Source organism: Neolamprologus multifasciatus, chromosome 11 (genome assembly GCF_963576455.1).
Source record: "Neolamprologus multifasciatus chromosome 11, fNeoMul1.2, whole genome shotgun sequence".
Classification (NCBI taxonomy): Eukaryota; Metazoa; Chordata; class Actinopteri; order Cichliformes; family Cichlidae; genus Neolamprologus; species Neolamprologus multifasciatus.
The window spans coordinates 34824818-34844865 of record NC_140449.1 but is presented as its reverse complement, the minus strand read 5'-3'; the positions used below and the strand labels follow the sequence as shown (position 1 = coordinate 34844865).

General features: G+C 39.9%; 1 protein-coding gene across 4 annotated transcripts in view; it reads right to left on the bottom strand.

Annotated features, from left to right (window-relative positions):
* Nucleotides 1–8514: 8514 nt before the first annotated feature.
* LOC146509145 (beta-1,4-galactosyltransferase 3) overlaps nucleotides 8515–20048 on the bottom strand; it is a 29677-nt gene continuing 18143 nt past the window's right edge. For 3 of the 4 annotated variants that reach the window (XM_085178358.1, XM_085178355.1, XM_085178356.1), the window contains 5 exons: nucleotides 17606–17841; nucleotides 16445–16632; nucleotides 14680–14802; nucleotides 14271–14375; nucleotides 8515–11411 (listed from right to left, as the gene is read on the bottom strand). In XM_085178358.1, the coding sequence (XP_085034484.1) occupies nucleotides 11198–11411; nucleotides 14271–14375; nucleotides 14680–14802; nucleotides 16445–16632; nucleotides 17606–17841 (866 nt within the window). In that variant the 3' untranslated portion in view covers nucleotides 8515–11197. The remainder of the gene's footprint in view (nucleotides 11412–14270; nucleotides 14376–14679; nucleotides 14803–16444; nucleotides 16633–17605; nucleotides 17842–20048) is intronic. The other variant, XR_014876978.1, reaches the window with a different exon arrangement.

The window sequence follows — 20048 nt, the reverse complement described above, 5'->3', positions numbered from 1 at the left end:
ACAGAACACAGCCACATTACACTTATTCTATGATGTCATCGAGAAAAGAGTAGAAAAAAAATATCTGAAGCCCAAATTTTTGGCTCACTAGAATTTATTATTTGAACCTTCGACCAGGATAAACACAAAATGTCAGAAAATATTAATAAACAGAATACAGCATATATATAAATGTGAGTTAAATATTGTGAATTTGTCCTTTAATAATGCGTCTGAACATACATGGACATAAAACCTTTTGCTCACCTTGTTTGGGATCATACGCTGTACCTCTGAAAACACAAAGACACAGAAAAGCACAGATGCTGATGGTAGTGTCATCAAGTCTCAGTTACTAAACAGAGTTTGTGTGTTTGCGTGGGTCTCTGCTGTTACCGGGGAAGATGAAGTAATCAAAGTAGTCGTCGTATTCATAGTCTGTCGTCTGTGTGACTGTGTGATCGGTGGTCAGCTCTTCCGTCTCGTGTCCTGTGGAGGAAAATGAAGCGGAAACATCAACAACATGTGAGCAGCTGGAATTTAAAGGAGGCCGTTTTCCTCTTGCTTACAGCGGCTAAAACAATCGAGATGAAACTGCTGACATTCAGCTTTCATGGAGATGTTTGAGCTGTTTAGGAATCACAAGCATTTTCATGGTTTTTACCAAATGCTGTGCTTTTACTGCAGCTGACCACAGCGCGCTCTCATGTTGAAGAAAATCAACTTCTTTGCTTTGACAAACTCTTCAGTGTCTTTGGATCGTTATCCGTTTGCACCATGAAGGTCTGTCCGATCCCTCGCTCCGTACACGTCACACTTCATCTGCACGCGCCAGCTCTGGGCCGTATCTGCTTTGAGGGGAGTACTGTATTTCACAAATTGTTATCTTTGTTTGTATTCAGTATCATGTCCTAAATCTTGGCCACGCAAGCAAAGGAAGCAGAATTGTAATCGTAATTTTAAAGACATTTTAAAAAACTTTGACCTCATTTTGACCTTGAAGAAGAGGTCAGAGGTCCAAAGTGACACGATATACAGAATGTGTATCTATAAATTTGTCTGTATGTTGTCAATACAAACAGAAAAAGAAGCAAGTTTCAAAAGCTCTATGTAATATATAATTATAAATATAAGAATATACATGATGTAATATTTAACCCCTGAGGAAATGTATATTTCCCTTAGTATTATTATTATTATTGTTTTGGCCTTGAAGAAGTCAAAAGGTGACTAAATCTTTATATGGTACTTCCTACATGTTGATGATGCTCCCACACTATTGGGCATTTTGTCAATTTTCCATACATAAACTCATAAAGTTGACCTTGAAGACTTTGTGAGCAGAGTTTGAATGATCATCAACATAACAACTATGGAACGCCAAGACTGACATAATGAATCAATGAAATACACCATTAAATAATTAATTAAAATGCGAAATAAATAAATAATTAATTAAAATGCGAAATAAATAAATAATTAAAATGTGAAATAAATAAATAATTAAAATGTGAAATAAATAAATAATTAAAATGCAAAATAAAAAAATTATTAATTAAAATGTGAAATAAATAAATAATTAAAATGTGAAATAAATAAATAATTAAAATGTGAAATAAATAAATAATTAAAATGCGAAATAAAAAAATAATTAATTAAAATGCGAAATAAATAAATAAATTAAAATGTGAAATAAATAATTAAAATGTGAAATAAATAATTAAAATGTGAAATAAATAATTAAAATGTGAAATAAATAATTAAATAAATATGAATGACACATTTAATTAATTATTTAATTATGTATTTAATGAATTCATCATGTCAGTCTTGGCGTTTCACAGACAACACACTAAAAGAATGACAAATGCATGCAAATGCTACCAAAACCAGAAGCTCCCTGGTTGAAGTAATAAACACCAGTGACCCTGAGCCGCTGGCAGCCCTGCAGTAATATTGTCTCCATCATATTAGAGAGTCCATGTGCTTCAGAGCTGTTTCTCCTTCTGATAGACGTCAACCTCGGTTTCATTTATTCTGTTATTTTGTTCTTTGTGCAGCTTTAGATGTTTTCTGGTGAAGTCTACTCTGGCCTTCTTGCTCAAGAGCACCATGAGGGTTTGACAGTGATGTCCCACTGAGTCTTCTTCACTTGGTTAGGGTAGATAATAGAGGACTTTTACTATTCAAAATCTTATTCTTGCACAATTTTAACCCATCTAGTGAAGACCTTAGCTTATATGTTGCTAACTTTACTGGAAGCCCAGCAGTTGCTTCATGCTCCAGGTTCATCTCCCCACTTCCTGAAACGTTTCTGTGCCAGCTCACGACCGAAACACCCAGCACAGCCTGCTGCGTGAATACAAGGATGTACAAGTTTCTGGGAATAATGTTTGTAGCTTTAGGGCTCGTGCCAACAAATAAAGAAGTGAAATTCAAAACATTTCCTCTCAGTGCTCCCTCATGGGGGAGTTAAGCTGCAGAGAAGCCAGAAAACGCTTTACAGTGAGTAACAGCAGCTGAAACCCACGATCTCGCTTGAGTGGATTGGATGGGTTGTTACCAACATCATGTCAGTAGCGCCTTTAGAAATATATTTACTGAGCAAATAGAAGACGAGTTCAACACCGTCTTTACCTGCTGCAGTACATATTCATGTGTGTTGTTACAGTCTTATTCCAAAACAGAGCAGTTTGGGGCAGACGTTCTGCTCCATCGGGTTGGATGGTGAGCATCTGTGCACATGTTCTGAGCAACTGCGTGACATCACAGGCTGGTCTGTGAATGTCACTAGGTCAGATTAGTTCAGTGTCTGGATGTTATACCCACAGAGCGACAGTTTAGCCTCATTTCCTGTCTTCTTCACACCAAAAGCTAAACCCACGTCCACATCACACACCCACAATGCAAAGTGTCTGAGGCGTGACTGCAGTCAAATCTGCAGCAACATTTTTGTTTTCAGGCAAACACATTATGCTGTCTTTAGTTTTAAACTGACGCCTGCATTGTTTTGTTGCCTAAACATGGAAAAACTCCAGTTTGTGGATATTACAGAAGCATTGGAGCGCTGCTAAAATGACGTTGTTTTGTCTCCCTCTCGTACCCAGCTTTCTGATGAAACAATAAAACCACAAACATGTAAACAGGATTATATTTTATGCTACTCGAGTATTTCCAGGACGATGTCCTAAACTAGTCTAAAACCCACAAACACAACATGACCAGTAGCTCCGTCCTTTGAAATGACCGGGTTTCTAGAGAAAGACGTCAACAACCGTGAGTCTCGTGGTCGCTTCTGCTTTCAGTTCAAAGGCCAGTTTATAAAGAAGCACTTTATAAAGACATGTCATCGATTACAGTTTTGTTTAGTCATTTTTAGTCTATCAGACAAACAAAAAACTCAGTGACTCTTCAACCTGTAACTGAAAGAATGAAACACACAAAACTTTCATGGATCTCTCGATAAATATCAGACCTTTGAGTGCAAAAGTAGGTTTTTATTGTAATATTTATAACACAGATGTGTCAAAGGTCATAGGTCACTCACCACAACAGGACGACATGATCAGAGCAAGCCAGAGAGAGACGGAGAGCAACACATTCATCCTGGACGAGAGACACAAACTGACTGAGACAGAGAGAGAGAGTGGGGGAGAGAGAGAGAGTGGGGGAGAGAGAGAGCGGGGGGGAGTGTCTAAATGGAAACTCTCCAAACGAGAGAAAACTTACAGCCTTTAACGAGCCTCAGCTTTGTGAGTCGGCTTTTTTAAGATGAGGCAAAAAAAACAAAGAAAAAAGTTTGAGCCTGGATGAGGAGAGTAAAATTTCACAAAAACAGAATTTTCTAATAAATCTATAAGAAGGAACTGAAGGTTAGTGAAGAGAAAAAGGCCAAATTTATAAAAAAAACCCTCAGAAATATATGAAAAAGTTGAAAATGTATGTGTGTTTATTTCACCCCAGTGTGTTCCAACCATGTTGTTCAATACAGGCGACATAAAAACAACCAGCAGAGACAATTTCATCCTAAGGGTTGAAATTGTCTCTGCATTGAATCATATCTGTTATTAATCTCTGTCTCTCTTCCACAGCATGTCTTTATCCTGTCTTCCTTCTCTCACCCCAACCAATCACAGCAGATGGCCCCGCCCCTCCCTGAGCCTGGTTCTGCTGGAGGTTTCTTCCTGTTAAAAGGGAGTTTTTCCTTCCCACTGTCACCAAAGTGCTTGCTCATAGGGGGTCATATGATTGTTGGGCTTTTCTCTGTATGTATTAATGTAGGATCTACCTGACAATATAAAACACCTTGAGGAGACTGTTGTTGTGATTTGGTGCTGTGTAAATAAAACTGAACTGAATTCCTCATCAGAGGAAGAGTGTCTCCCTCGTCACCGCGGGCGAGCGTTTACCTTTTGTATGTACCTGTACTGTTTGTTTCTTTAGCTCCTATGCATTAACTTATTTATTGTTTAATTCTTTTCTATTGTTTTGTACAGCACGTTGGTCAGCTGTGCTTTAGCAATAAAGTGAAAGTATGGAAGTCAGCAATGATCAGGCGCAACGAGAGCTTCCCCAGACTAAGGAAGAACAAAGGAAGTCTGCACCGTTCAGGGGGGAGAGCAGCTCGTAGCGAAGCAGCAGACTGATACCTTCATGGTGACCAGAGACGGGCAGTAACGCGTTACTGTAATCCGATTACTTTTTTTGAGTAACGAGTAAAGTAAGGGATTACTATTGCAAAAAAGATAATTAGATTACTGTCACTTTTACATAGGAACTACTGAACTACAATACTGTGTATTGTGTATTTTGTTGTACAGTTATTTTATTTTCAACTTTAATTTATATATTTTATCTTATTCTTTCCCAGTTAAATTTACCCTTCATTCTAATTTGTGTTGTACAGTTATTTCATTTTTAACTTAATTTTTATATTTTATTTTATTCCTTCCTAGTTAAATTTACCCTTTTTCATTTTCATATTTATTTCCTATCTTATTCATAGCCTTTTCTTTTTTTTCTTTAGGTCACGAGCAGTTGTCTAAGCATTTCACTGCATATCGTACTGTGTATGACTGTATGTGACAAATAAAATTTGAATTTGAACGCTGCGTTACTGCGTTACTAAAACCGTGATTTTTTTGCGAGAATGTCTCATGACAGTGACGTAAGCGAGTGCGACGTTCGTGACAACAGCTGTGTGCAGATCAACAATGGATCATATATCGAGTGCAGAGAGAGTATGAGCGTGCAGCGTTTAAAGCGTGGAAGTACTGACCTTACTTTGAGTTTGATTCCATAAAAAGTGACAAAAACATTAGTGTCCGTTGTGCGTGGGAAGAAAACTTCTTTTTACAGCGAAAAACCCCAAAACGTCCGAGCAAGCACCGAGTACACTGTCACTGGAATGTGAAATTCACAGAGAAACTGCCGTATCCTTCCACTGACCGCTACGACACACCTGCACCCAGGCAAACATCCGCCTGCCCTCCTCCCTATGGGCAGAAATCTGTGCCATGAGAAACTGAATCTGAATAAGTTAAATTCGGATTTGAATTGCTCGGATTGACTCTGAATTGTAACTTGAATAAATGCTTTTACAAACTGAATATGAATTAGCCTAATTTGAAATTCAGTTTATTGGTTTGAAAATGATCATCACCAAATTGAAAATTTTAATTTGAAAATGAATTAATTTGCTTTGAAACTGTATTTTATCCTTTAAAAATTTTGCTCTTGAATAATTTCAGATTCACTCACCATTCAGTTTCAGTTCCAAAATTCAGTTTTTTGGGACTTACATCCGGTTCCGGTTCAAGCGCAGATTAATAGAACTCCGTTTTACTAGCGGACCGAAAGTGTTACTGACGGGAATCTACAGCATCTTGAGCTGAATTCAGACTTCAGAAGTCATTCGTCATGTCGAATGACCAGTGGATAAACTCTCAGGTTGGTAATAAATGTATTACATGTATAAGAACAAGCGTCATGTTAACAAATGATAGCCGTACAGTAACTTTTATGCTTATTGTAGCTGCTAGCTAAAAACGCTAATTTAGCCCTGGATTCAGCTTTGACAAACAAATATGATCGACTGTTTCTAGTAGAATTCCAAAGTTGTCATCTTGGACCCTCTCAGAGTACCTTCTCTGTATGCTTGCAGAGACCCCTACAGTAGGGAAACATGCAAAACGGTGTCCAAACCTTTGTGTTTTATCTTTATTTATGTCTTACACAGCATCACAACTCTTTAGCTAACTTAATAACTTTAGCTAAAGTGAATAGTTAGTCTAATTCATTAGTGCAGCATTACTGGATCACCTCAGTTTGAAGTGATATGATATGTGACTATGATGGCACAGATTTCTGCCCATACACTCCTGCTTTACAGGTGAAAATAGAGCAACAGGACCGCTAGTCTTTGACTTTATTTATTTTCTGCTGTGTTTTACTTGCATCTATTTGAAAGACTGAGTGTAAACACACAAAATATTTTATTTTATGTGCTGGAATGTGCAGAAAATAGGTTTAAATGTTAAACTAATTTCTTCCAGTCAGAGAATTTTGCAGATAATTTAATGTTTGCTTGATGCATAAAGTTAAAAGATTAAAACTAATAAAACAAGTTTTAAAAAGAGACTTTTCCATTTGATTACATTTTAAATGATGGATTATGCAGAAAGAATTGGGCTGAAAGATCTATCACTTTATTACCTATTTAGGGGATAAATCATGTTTTAAAAAGTAACTAAGTAACTAATTACTTTTGAAAATAAGTAATCAGTAAACAGGATTACTTTTTTTGGGAAGTAATCAGTAATTAGTTACTGATTATTTTCAAGTAACTTGACCAACACTGATGGTGACTCATACAAACAAAGTGAAAATAGCAAGCAGCGTCTTTCTCACAACTTGCGTGTAGCTGAAAACCGCAATAAGAAAGGAAGTGAGCACTCAGACTAAAAATGTAGAGTCAAAGTCTCAAAAGAGACGAAACAGAAGTGAGAATGTAGTAAGAAGCTGGTGTAGCGCTGCTACAAGCTGGAAAAACCTTCAAGGACCAGAGCGTACTGAGGAAACACACAGAGCAGAGGTCCACACTGTATTCCTGCAAAACCTGCAGCAAAGCTCCAAAAGCAGTGAAACCTTGTTGAACAGCAGAAAACACGCATCCTTCAAGGAGAGTTAGAACTTAAAGTTCATCACAGAGTTCACACAGGTGAGAAGCCATAAGTTTGTAAAACCTGTGGGAAAAGTCTGGGCTCCAGCTCATCGTTAAACACACACATGGCTAATCAAACAGGATGTGGCATGAATGATGGACCCGACCACAGTCCTGCTATACACGTGAAAATAGGCAACAGGACCACTCTTTATTTATTTTCTGCTGTTTTACTTGCATCTATTTGAAAGACTGAGTGTAAACACAAAATATTTTATTTTATGTGCTGGAATGTGCAGAAAATAGGTTTAAATATTAAACTAATTTCTTCCAGTCAGAGAATGTTGCAGATAATTAAATGTTTGCTTGATGCATAAAGTTAAAAGATTAAAACTAATAAAACAAGTTTTAAAAAGAGACTTTTCCATTTGATTACATTTTGTATGATGGATTATGCAGAAAAAGTAGAATTGGGCTGAAAGATCTATCACTTTATCACCTATTCAGGCTGTAAATCGTGTTTTTAAAAAGTAACTAAGTAACTAATTACTTTTGAAAATAAGTAATCAGTAAAGTAACAGGATTACTTTCTGGGTGGGAAGCAATCAGTAATTAGTTACTGATTACTTTTTTCAAGTAACTTGACCAACACTGGTTATAAGTCGATTCTGCATAAGCACTGAAAGAATCGCTCAGAGCTGCGATAGTTTCCTTGCAAAGGGTCGTTGAAACTGGCGAGCACATGAGACGACACGCAGGAGAGAGGCCGTTTTCCCGGGAGTCGTGAGAGAACGTTCACAAGTCCAGCATGAACGCACACGAGAGGAGTCACAGCAGCGAGAGGCAGCACGTCTGTGTCAGAAACGCTTCACTCACAGCGGCTCTTTGAACGCCGCCGCCTTCTTCTTCTTCTTCATCAGTTTTGAGTAGACGTGAGAACTCGCCGACGTCTTCGTCCTGAAACATCGTACAGGTTAAAAGTGGAGCTGGTTCAGGACTCAATCAACCAAGAACTGCTGAGCCAATCAGATGCGACGAAATTGGTCTTCAGTGGAAAAATGTGTTGTAGAAATTCCTCTTTAATGTTTCTCATTAAATGTGAACATTTCATACATACTGTGTTAGCGTTGCTTCTTCCTTCTACCAGCTTTATTATTCATTTACCAAATTTTTGCTTGTTTTTTCCTAATAAATGTGTAATTTTTTCTATTTTTGCCAGTCTTTCTCATAAATGTAAGACGTGTAAATGTTTTTTAAAAAAAGCCCCTTAACTTTTGTTTTTACTGAAAGCTGCTGAATAAGTGATTTTTGATTGGCTGGCAGTTATCAGTTATAATACACACTCACCCCCAAAGAAGTAGAGTCGGCACGTCTTCTTGAGTAATCATTTATTAATGAATTTAAGGCCACTCTGGACTGTGCAGAATTCATAAGGGGCGCAGAAATAACTCAGTTACATCATCCTGGGTAACTTCACTCTGCGGCTACGGATTTCTATTTTCACATCAGAACGGAGTCAAACCAAAGCAAACGTTTAAGCAGCTTAAAGAATCAAACATATTCACAGGTAGAGGCGGCTTGATACGCTGAAGTAAATGCTCAAAATACAAGTTTCCAGTTCACAACACAGCATGCTTCATATGTTTGAAGTGAGCACTGATATGTATCAACTTCAGCACTAAGTTGTTCTTGGCCATGCATGCTAACTCCCAGTACAGATATATAGATGATATTATATGAGTGTGTAAGGCCAAAGGTTGAATATGATTTCATAGTAAAGTCATAGTCTTCAAACGACACAGGACAGGACAAAACGAAGGTCTTTACAGAGCAAAAAAACAAAAAACGTCAAAAATGATCCCCGTCCACAAACTGTATATAAAAGATGGCTGTAGCATCGTGCCTTAAACCTGCAATCTTTTCTAACGACCAGCAGGTGGCCCCAAAAACAGTACTGCACTCACATGTAGAGCCAGTCGAGGGGACTGACTGCTTCCTGCTTCCTGTTCATCGCGTCGTACAGAAGTCTGCTGCAGATAATAGACTGTATATAAATGATGGACGGAGCCACTGTGACATCACATCAATCCTTTGCATCAATTTTTTTTTTTACTTTAATAAATGTACATGCTGGTTCTGCGACTCCTCAGAGGCCCGCTCATTCTGGACCGTCACATGAAACAGGAAGTCCACAGATCTCTGCCATCTTTTACATACAGTCTCTGTCTGATACCTGTGTGGTCTGTAGTGTTTCTGCACCGACAGTGTTACACAAATATTTGGACTATACTTTATTATTTCACAGCTTTTCACACCGTCAGCATCCTCTTTGGTTTTACAGCCAGCCCCACTGGTGACGACCCCCCCCCCCCCACACACACACACAGATCTATCAGTGGAAGAAACTGAGGCATATGTAGGATACAATGAGGACTAACAAAATAAAGGCATAATTTAACAAGAAAATAAATACTTTCTTGTTAAACACTACATTTGAGCCATTTCCGTGTTGGTGCAGTTTGTTAAAAAATAATAATATTCAACACCTGCATGCATTATTCATACTTACATTAGTGTTTTTTCAATTCTGTCTGTTTGGCCAGTTAACCAGTTCTAATCAAGACTGAGCTCATGTCGTCTACATAATCTGTATTACATAAAAATTGAATGTTTACATTTTCAAACCACATTTTATTTATTTATTTAGTTTAAATTACAAAAATAAATGCATGTCCCCCCCCCCCTCCCACACACACAAACTTTGCCCTCCATACTCGCCTCATAAACACTATTTGGGTGGGTGGCTGCTGATATTTCTGTGGTTAACAGGTAAAGCAGGTGCCAATTTTATCAAATAATCGGTACCAAAATGATTCACTGTTACAGGAAAAACCTGGAAGCTGAATTTCCTGCAAGGCCATCATTCAGTGTTCTTGTTTCAGTAATTAAAATAGTTTAAAGGCACCTTAAAGTTACAAAATGTAACTACAACTTTGACCACTGGGGGGCAGTGTTTCACCACCAACTTCTTACATTTCTATTTAGCTCCATCAACAAGTTCTTATTTAAGGTGACTCGTAATGTAACTGGCATTACACTAAAGTGTGTCGTCATCTCTTGAAACCTCTTCCAAAGGATTTTAACACCAGGATTTACATAAAGTACCCCAAATATTGCCCAATGTCATTGGCCTTAAATATTGATTACACTTTTCTTCTAATGTTTGATTAGCTTAATAAATGTGACCATTGAATTTCATCGTTCCATTTAATTTCCCAGATTTGTGCAGATTGAGGATCATTAGTGTCACATCTAAACTCGCTGCATATAAAGCGTCAGAGAAAAGAAAAGAAAGACTCCATTTTGATGCAAAGCTTAACCCCACTGAACTCAGAAGAGATGAATTCAATCAGAAGACGTCAGACATACTGAAGTTTAAGGAGATGGTGTAAAAGGCTGAAAATAAGAGGAGCCGCAACTTCATCTACACCATGAAATCACTCCCGCTGTACTTCCACAAACTCATCTATAATCTTAAAAGATACGTTTGTCTTTGTAAAATAAAGGTGTTCACAGACAGGTGTGCACGAGAACTTTGCCTTGACTGTAACAGAAGCACAGAAGCTTTGAGACGAGAGTCTGACGCAGTGCGACTGCTGCGCCTTCAAATCCACCGTCCTCGGCAGAGTAAGGTACGAGTGAAAAGACGAGACAAAAAAATAGATTCTAAGGCCTCACACGGTTAAACCAGCGACCACAGCGCTGCAGATATATAAACTCATAGAGTCCAACTGTTAGCCCCGCCCCCTCTCTCGGCTGCGGCTCCCTCAGAAGAATAAATTAGAGCAGGACCGGAGGAAGCGGCACGTCACTTAGAAGAGCTGATCCATCTTTAACAGATTTAAGCGTTTCATCATCCAGCACGCCCGACGACGTGAAGGCGGAGCGACACTCGGGCGACAAAACTTACAGAAGAAAAATCTAGAGGAAAAAAACCAACACCTTCATACAGCATGTACTGATAGGATTATCCGTCTGAAGCGAGAGTAGCGAGGACTACTTCTCTTTGAGCTTTTCAGCGGCGTCTTTCGCTTCGGCCTTGGGAGCAAGGCCGGGAGTCCGGGGCGGCGGGTGCAGGCCGACCTCCGTGCCGATGTTCACGGTGATGTTGGTGTACAGGGGCAGATATTCCCGCGAGATGACCTCGTATTCCACCGTGTTCATCCCGTCCGTCCTCCAGGTCTGACGCGTCTTAGCGAGCATGTTGAACCTGACAGACACACGAAGCAGAGCATCTTCACTCCTCCAGGAGAAACAGCACAGCTGCTCGATTACAGCAAAATCATGACCTCATTATTTCATTGTTTACAAACAAACAAACACTTTTCCACTTTGAGAGCGCAGCAGACAGGTGTCCATAAGCAAACATGTGAACAGACTGTAATCTGGCTTAACCCTTTAAAACCGGTCAGAGCAGCACGCTCTGTTTTGCGTAACTATTTTTAAATCCCGGTAGCTCTGCAACCACGTGAGCTAGCACAATAATTGTTTTTGCATATGAAACCGGAGGAGTTGTACTTACATCTTATGCCATCAGCTTGTCCTCGGTCACAGTTTCCTTCCACATATAACTTTGCAAAAACTGCATAAAAAGCACTTGCAGCAACAAAAACATAATATTCCAGAAACACGCTTTGCCGATCCGATCAGCTGTTTGTAACACTTCCTACATTGGAATAGACGTCAGAGCGAACTATCCATGTCCCATTACCTGCCCGAAACTGGAAGTGACGTCATTTTCGCGGAAATGTAGTTTTTTTACCATCAGGGCCTCATGAGCCTATACTGGTGTTTTTAAAAGTTATGTTTGACTTTATGACTTTCTGTGTGGTTTCTGGGATGCTTAGGACTCATATTGCTGCTGGAAATAGTTTATTTTGATGCATATGCTGCTTTTTTGCAAATTTGCATCATAATATTTATTTTCGTTTTTCCTGCAGTGTATAAAAATTGGTGTATTTCAAAAATAAAACCATGAAGACACTCAAAATAAATTTCCTGTGGTGGGAAACTAGTTTGTGCAACTTTTTTGTATTTACAGTTTTGAGGGATAAGCCTCTTAAATTTCTCTAACTAGAAATATATGTTATGATTTTCAATTTTTTTGCAATTTATGTAATAACTATGCACTTAATGCAGACATATTATTAAAATTTAGGCTGTAATGGTTGTATTGATGTATAGCAACTTGAAATGCTCCCAAAAATGGCTCCACAGCATGTAAACATATAATATAAGCTCTGGCGGACTTGGTTCTATGGTCGGTCTTAAAGGGTTAAATAAAAACAGCCTGTGGCCTCATTTGTAATTTACTCAGGACCAGGTTTCCTCTAAAAGACGTCTGAAGGTTCATCGTAGTCCAAGGAGCCACGAAAGAAAAGCGTCTGGACTTCTTTAGGTTTCTTGAAGACATTTCACCTCTCTGTCCTAAAGGTCAAAGGTCACGCCATTGAGGATGTTTGAAAGAGGAGTGAAAGAAGCCATCTATGTCCATGGCCATCTTTGAACAGAGGGCGGGGCTTGTGATCCAGTTTTGAGATCCACTCACATCCTGGGTCAGCTGATCTCAGTAAGTCACATGATAGGATGGGGCTAGGTTTCACAATGAGCTCGCCCGAAACCGCTGCTGATGTGCTGCTCATGTGATGAGGCACATGACCAATAGTTGGTCAACGACCTTCTTAAGGGTTAAACACCTGAGACTCGCCACCGTTTACTCTCAGAACTGAAGAAGTGTCTCGGATGAGAGTTTAAACATCTTCAAGAAACTTAAAGACGTCCAGATTCTTTTACTTCCGAGCTCCTTAGACGATCTAGAAGATACCGTTTCCAGTTTCCACTGCCCTAAAGCGCCAACACTGAACAACACCGAGTAATTTTAGTTTGCATTTTCATTTGTTGGCATGTATAAATGCTGATGCCGATCGGCAAAGGGAGACAGGAGAAACAATGTTAGAAGTGATGATGCGGCACCGCTCTGGAAATCCCTGTAGGATACACGACTGTTTGGAACAACGGGAAAAATGACACGCTGACCTGAGAAGAGTCGGGAAAGTGTCAAAGTATGGAAATCTTTGTATGACGCGTGTGTCGGAATGAAGAAGGGAATATTTTGGAATGTGGGGTTTTAATTTCTTCAAAATCTGCATCATTCAGGCTCCGGACAAAATGTACATAATGAAGCTCGCTAACATCAGATGCGTCGGCCGGTCTGCGCTCCGCGTTTACGTCTTTTTTTGCGATAGATTCTGAAGCTGCAGGTTTCCTCGTTCTTCAGTCAAAATTGACTGAACCAGCAGCCAAAGAAGAGCAAACTACGCTTCACATAAACGTCGTCATGAATTCCCTCTGATTTGCTGTTTTGCCTCCACGGCGATAAAATCAAACTTCATGCACAGCTCTCTCTCTCTCGCTGTTTACTTCAAGAACTGTTTCCCATTCGCTTGCTTATCACCCAGCAGTCTACAGCTGTTTACAACCGCTGCGGTTTTTTTCTTAAATGACTTTTTCATTTCTTCTGTTCAATACTGAAGAAATTTAAACTGTTTACATTTATGCAAACTTGCAAAACGCTCGGCTGTGTCTCTAATCAAACATCTGTAACTTTGCTCTGCTTCACGTCAGCAGCATCAGGTTGATTCATGGTTTTCTTTTGTTTTTGATCCACTGCGGAATATTTTTTATTTTATATCTGCTATAAAAAAATCTCCTTCATGTTTTTCTGTTTTATCCTCAGTTCTTTGACACAAAGGCGTCTGCTGTGATGCTCACACCTTTGATGAAGTCTCACAAGTGTCAGCTTTCTTTTTATAGATATAAAAATATGGATATGTACTGATAAATGATGAGAATTATAATATTTCCGACTGAGGCAAAATGTCCCCGATTCAAATCGAATCGATTCTAGAAATCTGTGACGATACGCAGCCCAACTTGCAGCCAGCTGTGACGTAGCTACACAGCATGTGTCTAACTCTGGTATCTAACTATGGCCAGCGAGACGCGTCTGGTCGTTTCTGTGCTCAGACTCGAGATCTGGTTATCCCAGCGAGCACTCGGGCCGCAGTACCTCTTTGGGTTCACGTCGTTGCCTTTGTCCAGCTTGTGTTTGATCATCTTGTACCGGCCCACCTTCAGTGAAGGACGAGTGATGTACATGCCAGCCAGAGAGACTCTGTGGAGACCAGAAACAAGCGTTAGACCGATCGCCCCTCCTGATCACTGAGGACACGCACAGCATTTCCCACATGATTACAGGTTAAATTCAGGGGTGGGGTCACTTTGACATCTAGCCTCGGTCTCCAGTAACGTTTCACTCGGCTGTGTCAGGATCTCTGGACCATGTTTGTGCTCTTGGTGACTGTTGGAGAATTCACCTGATCAATAACAGGTTTCTACTGTTGCCCCGGACAGAGGCTGCCTCGCTCTTTCATGTAGCGCCTATGAGGAACCCTGAAACTGAACCGCACGATGCTCACCTGACTCCAATGTCGTCGTCCTCGCCGCCCCAGCCCCAGTAATTGTTGGGGAAACCGTTCATTTTAAGGTAGTGCAGGGGCGTCAGAGCGGACACGCCTCCAAAATACATCTTGTATGGAAGCCTGGAGAGAAAAGGATTAGAAAACAAGACAAATGAAAAGCGAAATAAAGAGCATCAGGGTTTATTATTAGTTTCTATGCTGTTCAGACAGAATATTTGCAGAGTGTGTGGAAACTGAACTCTGGCATTTAAACAATAAAACACACACATGCAGCTTCTGCAGAGTCGCCGGGTTCATGCAGCAAACACACAGCAGCTAAAGTTTATTTCTGTAACTCATTTAAAACTACAGCAGTGCAAAAACACTTTCAAGTCAAGGAAAATGTTTTCAAATTCAAGTGAAGATAAAAGCAAATCAACAGTAAACACGTGGGGTGGACGAGAAACTGCCCTTCTTCACCTCCGGCTCTCCAGTAAGAACTTTAAACAAGCCAACACATCTGTCCAGCAGAGAAACATCTGGTTATTTCTGCCCTGCACTGTTCCCTTCAGATAGAATATTATTGTTTTATTCTTCACTCATTAAGTTATTTTTGTTTCTTTATTTTTGCTTTATTCTGCTGATTGGACCGTTTCACCACAGAGATTATGTTCAACCTCAGTGTTTATTTCCTTACACTTCAATCCTATTTATCCATATTGTATATTCTGTATCTATATATGTGTATATATGGTGTATTTATGCTTATATCCTTACTCTCATTCCCCTTAATGTATCTGTAACATGCAACTTCTTTCGGTGCTTTGCTACTGGAAACTGAATTTCCCGGAGGAACCCACCCGAGGGATTAATAAAGTTTCATCTAATCTAATCTGATACATTTCACTTGGATACATTATAGATGATGCATTTTTAGTTACAGAGCTCTTCAGCACATTAATTATTACATATAGAAAAACTACATTAACAGTAAGGTTTGTTGTACTTTTACATTTTTGCCTAACTTTACTATTCTGCTGCTTTATTTATGTATTATTTTTAATTATTTGTTTTTTTTAAATGCAACCTTTTATACAACTGACATGACACATTTTGTCACATTGTATTTTAATTCATTTTATCGAGTTACTCTAATCAACTCATTTTGTTTTTTCAGGACATTTTATCTGAATTTATTTCATTTTCATATCTAAATGTGTCGACTGAGCCAGTGTTACACTCAGCACCACCTTTTCCATCAGCACCTTCGTTTGGTTCTCTCGGGGCGATCTGAGCAGGTACTAAAATGTGATGTCATCAGAATGCTTGCCACTGATTGGCTGGTCAGCAGTATCACTCGATGAGTCATCATGAAACCGCCATTTTTGAAACCTGGCAACGAGGGGAACGGCTACAAAAACAACGCCGTGTTCTCCGAGCCACAGACAGAGCAGCAGGCACATCGTCACCTCGACATCCACTTTTTTGTAGCGTTCGTGTCGCATATTCACGTCACGTCGCAGGATGCTCGGACGTGTCGCTATGAGGGCAACCATGCATGTCAGGTAGGTCCGGATTGTAGTGGAAAACCAGTCGTGCTAATGGAAAAGGGGCTAAACTGAAGGATAAATGAGGGCTGTCTGAGAAGGCTTGTGGACTCTTTCTATTGGTTGGTTTATTTGAACTAAAATGAAACATTGCCCACTCACAGGACTGCTTTCACACAGCACTTCATTCATCTTGCACTGAAACCACGACATGTATCGGTCGTTCTCAGACATACTTGTAGCCGAACTTGTCCATGGCGATGGCCGCGTGCTTGGGGTTCGAGTCGCAGACGTACGTATTCCGGTCGTCTTCTGGAATGAGGTCCACATCGTGGAAGAAGAGACAGTCCCAGTCCTCCTCCTTCATGGCCTCCCGGAAACCGGCGTTCATCAGCTTGGCTCTGTTAAAGGTGTAGTTTCCAGCCTGCAGAAGGAAAACAAAAATGTTTCTTCACGTGAAACAAGTTTAAACTGAATATTTGTGTAAATGAAAAAATGCACAAAGTCAGACGTTCTCACTCAAAGAAGGAAGCACGACAGACTTTAGCAGGTCAAATATTCAGCCACAGAAATGTTGTGATGTTTGTGCTAAACAGGGATTAGTGAGGTAAACTTCAAAAGCATTTCAGGGAGTTTGTGTGAAAAAAGTCATCTTTGGATGGAACGAGCAACCAATCAGAAGACTGTTGCATAAAAGGAGGAGGAGCTTGATTCAGACAGGATGAACCGACGCGCTGCTGGAGAATCAAAGAACAAAGGAGACATAAGCCCCGCCCACTGGGGGTAACGATGTAGCGGGACCAAACGCACATTTTTTGTATTTTATTCATTTACTTTTCCACAGGTCGTCCCACTGAGACCCAGTGTTTCATTTCCAGGAGAGACCTGATGGAGCGATGATGTCCTGTGACCGCGGGCCGTGACTCAGCTGTGTGACATGTACTCTGATAAATAAGAGGCCAATGAACCAGAAAGTTTTGCTCCCAGCACATTAAATACTCATTTAACAGCACTATCAGAATGTGACTGAATCCAGCTGAGCAAAACTAATAAAAATATAATTTATAAAAGCATTTAATTGAAAATCATCATGGACAGAGTGTGATGGTACGATCCAGCTCAGGAGGTGCAGGAGATAAAGAGCTGAGGGGGAAACATCAGTGAGCTCTGAGCAGATTAAACCTCTGAGCTGCTTCAGATTTCTTATCACCCAACATGCACATCCAGTGACCACACAGCAGAGGGCGCTCTTTATCAAGCATCAACTAGTGCATCACGTTAGACAATAAAAACCCTCAATACTCCAAATATTATAAATCTAAACATTAACACAAAGACAGTAAAATTAATTTCCAACCGCCTTCTGAATTTTAGTGTAAAATAGAAATAATAGAAACCTGGTGGATGACGTAGATGCCATATTTGAGCTGCTGCCGCTGCAGGAACGGATGCAGGTAGTAGAGCAGGAACTTGAGGTGGTGCTCTCGGTGTCTGTGGGGAATGATGATGGCCGTGCGATGCCTCGCCACACAGTCCGGCGGCCTGTATTGTCCTCCGCGCACCACCAGCGGATTCTTCCTCTCAACCTCTGCCAGACTAAGGCGTGACGGGAAGCTGACGTGGATCGGCCCTCCTGTGGAAAGAAGTTATTAATTACGTCCAGGAATGAATGTAGTTACCGGAGAGAAAGCAAATGATGTGGTCAGGGTACGAGAGCCGACATCAAGTGACGTCAAGCTTTGAAATGACATTAAGTCAGACGTCAGCTTTAAAAGCACAAAGTCAGCCGTGTTTGTAAAGTAGAGATCACTCTGACAATCCTGCACGCTCTGCTCGTCCAGCTGCCCGCCTGAGGTCAGGGGGACAGAAAAAAATATCTATAAAAGGAAAGAAAATTTGTCACTATATTAAAAGTATATATACACACTGTATTAATCAAGATTAAGCTGACGTTTGTTTGTTTTTTTAAAGTCGCTCCAACGCCTGCTGACTTATCAGATATTACAATATTATTGCAATTTTTTTAAATATTTTGCGATATTCAGATTCTGTACATAAAGGTAAACTTTATCAATATTCATTTTCTCTAATATCAAAGTCTCACACTCAGTCTTTCTCTCATTTCAGTTTGATTGTTGACAAACTGAACGGTTTGTATTACAGTCTAGTCCAACTTAACTGAATCAACCATCTGGTACAATTATAGCTATTCTGAACTATGCAGTTTATGAAAACTATGCAGCCCCTTCAGCAACTGAAGAATTTGAAAGTCAATTGAAAGAAAATATAATTTTACATTAAATAAAAAAGTTTTAAACTTAATTAAAATAAAACATGTCTTAAATTAAAATAAGTAAACTGTCATGTTTATTGCTGCCAAAACAAGTTAAACACATTTGGACAGTGAAGGAATGTCAGGATTCTTGCTCAGAAAAAGGATCAACATGCTCTGAAGTCAGAGCACAAAAACCTTTTTTGTAACAAAATATCGATTTCTGCTGTCCCTGTATCGATACATTATTAGCAAACAAAATATCACGATGCAACACAGTATCGATTTTTCCCCACCCCTACCGCCGACCCAGGTCAGCTCATCATAGAAGCTTCAGATTTCTGTTTTCAAACAGACTAAATACAAATGAAACCGGTGTTGTGCCAAATTAGGTATCCCCGACAGAATTTGTTTCCCCTGCGTCGGGAGCACACGCTGGACTGTCCAAATCACGGACAAACAGTATCCCACATTGTTGATTTTTAGTTTACAAACACTTCTTATTATGACTAACTACTCCTGACATTCTTGAGATGTTAGCTCTTTATACAACGAAGTTATAGTGGGATACAAATAATATCAGGCTGATCCTGCCACAATTTGTCCCCCCCTGTGTAAATCACGGACAAACAGTATCCCACATTGCTGATTTTTCGTTCACAAACACTTCTTATTATGACGCATTACTCCTGAAACTTTGGAGGATTTAGCTCTTTATATAGTAAAGTTACAGGAGAATAAAAATAGTTATCAGCCAAAATGTTAATGGTTTGTTAAAAATAATCCCATCTGATACCCGTGAGCAATAAATATATAATTTTCTGTTGTAACCCTCAAACTGAATGGTAATGTAATGATACTAATTTTTCACTTTTTCACAAAATGAAAACATCAGTACTTCTTGGTGCTCCCAGCACAGGGGAAACAAATTCTGTCGGGGATACCTACTTTGGCACAACACCGGCTCTCATATCCCCGCCCGAGCCTTTCAGCTGTTCCAGCGGAGGAACCCGAGCCGCTCAAACCTCCAGCGGGTTTCGTTTGTCTTTGAACAGCTTTGTTTTTTCTTCAAGAGTCTTTTTCTTCCCTCATATCAATTCATGGTCTTCAAGTCGTTTCAAATTACTGAATAAACACTCGGCAGGATTCTGGGTTTAGACGGCGTTGCTGGAACAAAGCTGACAGAAGAGTTAAAGCAGAGCACAGCGCACCACCTCGAGCTCAGGGCTCATAGTCAAAGCTTCCTGGTACAAAGAGCAGTTTCAAAGAATTCCCTTTTAACGTCAAATCCTGGCAAACACTGAGCATAAAAGACCTCTTCAGGTGGAAAACTGTCACAAGCTTTATGGCGCCTTCACACTGTGTGACAGAGCTCAGTGGTTTGATGGCAGCCGTATAGTTGGTATCTCTTACGTTTATTGTGCACACGTCATTTCCACAAAGCCAAAGACGTGGCCTACACGACTGTCAGCGACATTAATGCAGATTGTTTCGGTGGAGTTTAATAAACTCCTTGCTATCTAAAATATAACAGGACACCGGAGTACATCCTCGAGCATCTCACACTT